Source organism: Trypanosoma cruzi, genomic scaffold (assembly GCF_000209065.1).
Source record: "Trypanosoma cruzi strain CL Brener 1047053517155 genomic scaffold, whole genome shotgun sequence".
Lineage (NCBI taxonomy): Eukaryota > Euglenozoa > Kinetoplastea > Trypanosomatida > Trypanosomatidae > Trypanosoma > Trypanosoma cruzi.
Window position 1 is genome coordinate 211,191 of NW_001849539.1, and position 5,434 is coordinate 216,624.

At 49.3% G+C, this 5,434-nt stretch overlaps 3 protein-coding genes across 3 annotated transcripts, besides 10 other annotated features; all 3 read left to right on the forward strand.

Annotated features, from left to right (window-relative positions):
• Tc00.1047053485889.4 (hypothetical protein, conserved) lies at positions 1-347 on the forward strand (the record flags this gene model as incomplete). Its single annotated transcript, XM_799112.1, has 1 exon — positions 1-347. A coding segment is annotated over one exon (347 nt), but the record flags the coding sequence as incomplete, so codon positions are not given.
• Positions 1-5,434: a sequence feature (heterozygous, Esmeraldo-like haplotype).
• Positions 574-627: a sequence feature (T-rich).
• Positions 666-709: a sequence feature (GA-rich).
• Positions 892-911: a microsatellite.
• Tc00.1047053485889.10 (hypothetical protein, conserved) lies at positions 954-3,737 on the forward strand (the record flags this gene model as incomplete). The annotated part of the gene is made up of 1 exon (XM_799111.1): positions 954-3,737. The coding sequence occupies one exon, from the start codon at positions 954-956 to the stop codon at positions 3,735-3,737; it is 2,784 nt and encodes a 927-aa protein (XP_804204.1).
• Positions 1,519-1,538: a microsatellite.
• Positions 4,111-4,135: a microsatellite.
• Positions 4,245-4,271: a sequence feature (AT_rich).
• Positions 4,340-4,365: a microsatellite.
• Positions 4,473-4,520: a microsatellite.
• Positions 4,682-4,701: a microsatellite.
• On the forward strand, positions 4,723-5,434 carry Tc00.1047053485889.16 (uncharacterized protein; the record flags this gene model as incomplete). The annotated part of the gene is made up of 1 exon (XM_799113.1): positions 4,723-5,434. A coding segment is annotated over one exon (712 nt), but the record flags the coding sequence as incomplete, so codon positions are not given.

Consider the following 5,434-nt stretch of genomic DNA (forward strand, 5'->3'; position numbering starts at 1 on the left):
GAGGCAGGGCGCGTGGCAGCCAACCCGGAAGAGAATCAACCGCGACAACCATCGTACATGACGAACAGCGCGCTACACGAAGGCCTGCTGGCGGTAACCGTCAGCGGAATCAACACCGTCAGGTCGCCGAGAAACTTGTTGCCCGTGAAGAGCACCAAAGCCGAAAAAGGGCTGCAGAGAAGAGGATGGAGACGGCAAAGGCTGAGCTTGCACTGTTTGATCAGGTGATGCAGATTCCATCGTTTGAGGAGAATCCGTTTGCTGCAATTGAGGGGCATTTGAACGGGACGATGGCATTCCTGCAGCCGCAGACTCCCGACGTGGGGCGACGCAAACTGGAGGAATAGAGGTCAATTGCGTCGTGAGTGGCTGCGACCGAGAGCGGAGCGTGCGTGTGAGGTGGCGCAGGGGCAAACGAATGCTTCTGCCGGTAGTGATGGCGCTGCGTGTGTGTCATGCGCATGAGACTCGAGTAACTGCGATGATTTAATGAAAGGGGAGGGGACATCCATGACGTCTTCACGCTGTCATGCGTGCGTGCCTGCATGCATGCGTCTCACCGCGTGCGGATGGTTTTTTTTTTTTTTTTTTACGACTTCTTTCACTTTTTTCTTTTTTTTTTCTTTTATGGTGAGTCTTCATTCATCCATGTCACTTGTAGGAGGAGGAAAGGAAGAAAAAAAAAAAAAAGGAAAGGAAAAGAAAGGAATTACAACAACAACAAAAACAGCAACACACACACACAGTTGACGGAGGGCATTGGCGGCATTTAATTTTGTACTTGTGCGGGGCGAGCACGACAGGAGGGGGGATTTACCACGACGCAACACGGGAGTGTGCGTCTTTGGACTTCATAAGTCACTTCATACTATTTTTTTTATTGTTTCTTTCTGTGTGTGTGTGTGTGTGTGGGACGTTAGGGGAGGAGACGAGTTTTTTTGTTGTTGGTGGGGATGTCTGGCCACCTGCACTGTGAACATGACCGAAAAGGGCTTAATGCGACGCAAGCAAACATGTTTTTTTCATTTCAAACGAGTGAAGACGACAGTTCCACGTGCGTCCAAAACAACAGCATTCATTCCAGCAACACGAATGCCGGCGATAACGCTGGGAGCAATCATCAGGACTCTCTTGTGAACATTCAGCGGGCATTATATGCAGCCGACTGTCTGGCGTCTCTCTCCGCCACCTCCACATGGAGCGGCGAATACCTAAAGAGAGAAACCACTTTATCCACATCGAACAGTGGTGGTGACGATGCTTGTACGGCTGCGGCATACTTGCAGGTCATTTTTTCGGCCATTTTGTCCGTGGCGGAATCACAACAGATCGATTTGGAGTGCGCTGTTCGTTGCTGCATTCGCTCTCTTGCATTAGAGGAGGAGTTATTGCGGGGCGATGCTTCTTTGATGCACCACTCTTTTTCGGCGTCTGCGGGGACGGACTCGGTTGACTCGAATAGGGCCCATCACGTGGATGACGATAAACACTCTTATCAGAGACATGAAAAGGAGGGCAAACAACAACAACAACAACAAGAGGAGCAGCAACTTCTCCCAGGCTTTCAGATAGATTGTAAGGGACACAAGGATGAGTTTCCTGCAGAGAAGGGGACGATGGGGCAAACGAAGGATGCTGCTGCCATCAACGTGAGGTCAGACCGGATGCATGCTGGTGTAGGAATGAATGTGTCTCTTGATGGGGCAGATGGTGAAGGGAGGGACCACGTGAAGGATCCCAACGTCAAGGTTATCCCTATTTGTGATAGTGACCCCTTATCTCCTCTGGTTTACGGCACAACTGCCTTTGGGGACATGGCGTCCGCACCTCGTTCCACCTCACCGCCTCCGCCAATTGCAACGATTCCTACGGGGGAGGAGAGTTACAGTCTCCTTGCGCCTCCATCATGCGTGGCGGAAATGTCATCCAAGGAAATATCACGGAGTGGGAGTCCCGGGAATGCGGCAGGCCGCCACGCAAAAGAACCACACTCACGGCAGATGCAAGAGGTGATGGCGGCGGGGGTTAAATCCTCCAATGAAGTGCCAACACTGCACGCTTCCAATGCATTTGCAACACATTTCTCCCCACGGAGGAGAACGGAGACAAGTGTTCATGAGGAGAAGGAGGAACAACTAAGCTTCAGAAGTCGTTTAGAGGCCATCATGCCAAAGGAGCCTCCACAGGAACTGGCAGGATACCGCACAAGTCATGTCACTGGTGTATCTAGCAAGGAAACTATTGGTGTGGACGCAGCAGATGCCTCTGAAAAGGAGGGGAATGTGACTTCCTGCTCAGCTGCGTCTGTTGCCGCGGGGCCGAATGCATATGCGGCAGCAACAGCAGCTGCTGAGGGAAATTCAGTCATGGGGGAAAAATGGCTTGCAGCGGAGTCGTCACTAGAAAAGGGATTCTTCACACCAGAAGGCATAGAAGGAAGAAGTGTTGTATTTCCCCCAACGACGGAATATGTGCCATCTCTTTTAGTCATGGATGATTCTCTGGGTGCAGGTGACACGACGAACAGAGTACAAGAAGAAATTCCACATGTCTCCTCTGATGTTTCCCTTTCCACAACAGCACCGAAAATATCCGGATCGCCGCCATTTCCCAAAATGACACCGTCTTCGTTTTTATTTTCCAACACAGAGTTACCGACAAGTGAATCGTTGCTTCTTAATACCGACAATACGGCTGTCTCATTACGGGTGGATGTGAAGAATGATATGGGCATATTATCTACCTCTGGCAATGTTGTTTCATCTGACACCAGAGATACTTTTCACCAGGGTGCAGAGACAGGGAGTCCTTCTTGTGCCAAACCACATTCTTCTCGAGCGGAGGAGGCGTCATTTTTATCCTGGGTCCTTCCTTTGGGTGTTACGGGCATCTGCTCTGAGGAACATGTACGGGAAAAGGAGGGAGACACGGTGGGTGTTTCTTGGAAGGAGGGTAAAATCTCTATAGATATTCCTGCAACGGTAACAAATCCAGTGCCTGTAAACTCTATAACTTCGCCATTGTTACAACAGAACCGTTTTTACTGCCAACCACCACCACCACCACAACAGCAACAACAGCAGCAGTCGGATGTTTCCGCGGGTTCTGCCGCGACAGTTACGGTATCACCATTTCTACCATGTGAGGAATCCTCCCCATCATTTCGCTGGATGGATGACATTGTTGTTGCCCCAATGACGATGACAACAACGACGACCACCACCCTTCGGTCTGTGTTGCCTCTCTCTGAGGTGTCAGCGCAGTCGACAATTCAACAAATGGACGAGAACGAGAAGCGTGAAGTTGGCATCTTGTCAAGTTCAGGACCAGTGGAGTCTGTGGGAAGGACCCCAACGGAGGAGACGTCATTGCCGTTGAAAAACGAATACCTTCTCTTGAATTTGTGCCACGCCGACGAAGAGGGCGGTGGTGCGGCGAAAACGTCAACTCCGTCTGCGACAACCGCCGTTGCACCTTCCACGTTACCGCAGGGGGATTCCCATGCCATGAGCAACCATGCAACTGTGCCCAGCGAATGCAACCGCAGTGCAGGCATCGATCGCAGTATGCTTGAGAAAAACTTAAAAAATATGCGGCAACCGGTCGCAGCGAGGGTGCAGCGTGATGAACCGTCTCAAATCCCATCATTACATGAGGACAGTTGTCAGGATAACGAGTCCAATGAGATGATGGTTCCGTATGGACTGTTGCTTCTTCAGCAGTTGCTGTATGAGTGATGGAAAGAAGAAAACAATGAGAGAGAGAGAGTGTGTGTGTGTGTGTGGAAGGAGGGAAAGACGGAAAGAGGGGATGTAAGACGGAGGGATGCGTATATGTTTATATATTTATATTTATACGGAGATGTAGATAGATAGATAGAGAGAGAGAAAAGAAACAAAACAAAACAAAAAAAAAGAACACACAGACACACATGCGGGAACTATCGACATTGATTGCTCCGGGGACGTCTTTTTCTTCTTCCTCTTTTTTTTTATTTTTATTTCCTTGTTGCGTATTTACACTAATTTAGTTGAGGGTGGTGTTGGTGGCGGGTGGTGGGCGCATTAGGGCTGGCGTATCCTTCTGGCAGCGTTTGATAACATCTGCATGTTTTTTTTTTTTTTTCTTTCTTTTTCTCTCCTTTCGTTCTGTCCATATCGTTTATATGAGAAGTGTGTGTGTGGGGTGGTGGTGGTACAGTGGTGGCTGCTTGAGACGGAGCTGCAGGGGCTTGTAAAATCTCCTTTTATTATTATTAATTTTTTTTTTTTCCTTTAACACCGTTTTTATTTATTTGTTGTTTGTTGCGCCTACCGCTGGAGTTCTGTCATATCGATGCTTTTTCCTTTTTTTTTTTTTTTTTTTGAAAAAATTCTTTTTTTTTTTTTGTCCCCTACAAGCCTGACGTGCTGAAAGGTGCGTTGTGCTGGCAATTTGCCTCCTGCAGCAGCAGCACTGCGGCCGGTCGTGGGTATATACATACATACAGACAGAAATACGGACATAGAGACACACGCACAGTCATCCTATTTCTACTTCACTTTCTTCGTTTCATTGCGTGCTGGGCGATCGCGTCAGTCTTTTTAGTTTTTAGTTTTTAGTTTTTCTTGGCGTGTGTGTGTGTGTGTGGAAGTGTGTTTAAAAACAACGTGAGGAACTCGACGCCTTCCGTCTGCTCAAATTTTTTTTTTTTTTTTTTTTGTCGATATCCCTGCAACCAACATGCCATGCGAGGGCGGCGTTGGGCTTCACATTCCCATGGAGCGTGCGGAGGTCCTTTGCGCCGTTGGCACCGGTCTTGTGCGGCCGTGGGAGAGGCGAATTGTTTGCTACGCACTGAAGCACGTCTCTGCTGCCGCAGAAGCCGCCTTACCGTCCACCGAATCGCATGGGAGCAGCGACGGAAGCGGCAGCGACGAGAACACGGAGGGAAGAAATGCCTCCATGGAGGAAATTTCCGCTGCGGGTCCCAACAAACAGGAAGAGCAAAAAAGGCAGCGGCGAGAGGAAACAGGGGGCGGTGAAGGTGTGGGCAGCCACCTTTGGTCCATGTTCTTTGGGGCATCGAAGAACACATCGGCAGATGCGACGAATGAAGAAGACTGCAATGCAGACTTTTCTCATTATTCAGGACCGCAGTTTTATCTCCTCATGGAGATGGTGCAGGACGCCATGATAGTGGCGAAAGAGACCAGCCAATCGCCTGCATCTGTTACAACTTCCACATGTACTTTTTCGCGACGGATGAGCTGGAATTTTGATCTTTTGACGGCTTTATTAAATTTGCTGATATTTCACGGCAATGTGCCGGCTGTGGGCCGATTTCTGAGTGTAATTCTTAGCAGTTACGTCATGGCTCTCTTATTTCACCGGTGTTGTCATGACCGTAACGGCGGCGGCATCGTACGAGTGCAGGCTGTCCGAGAAGAAGACG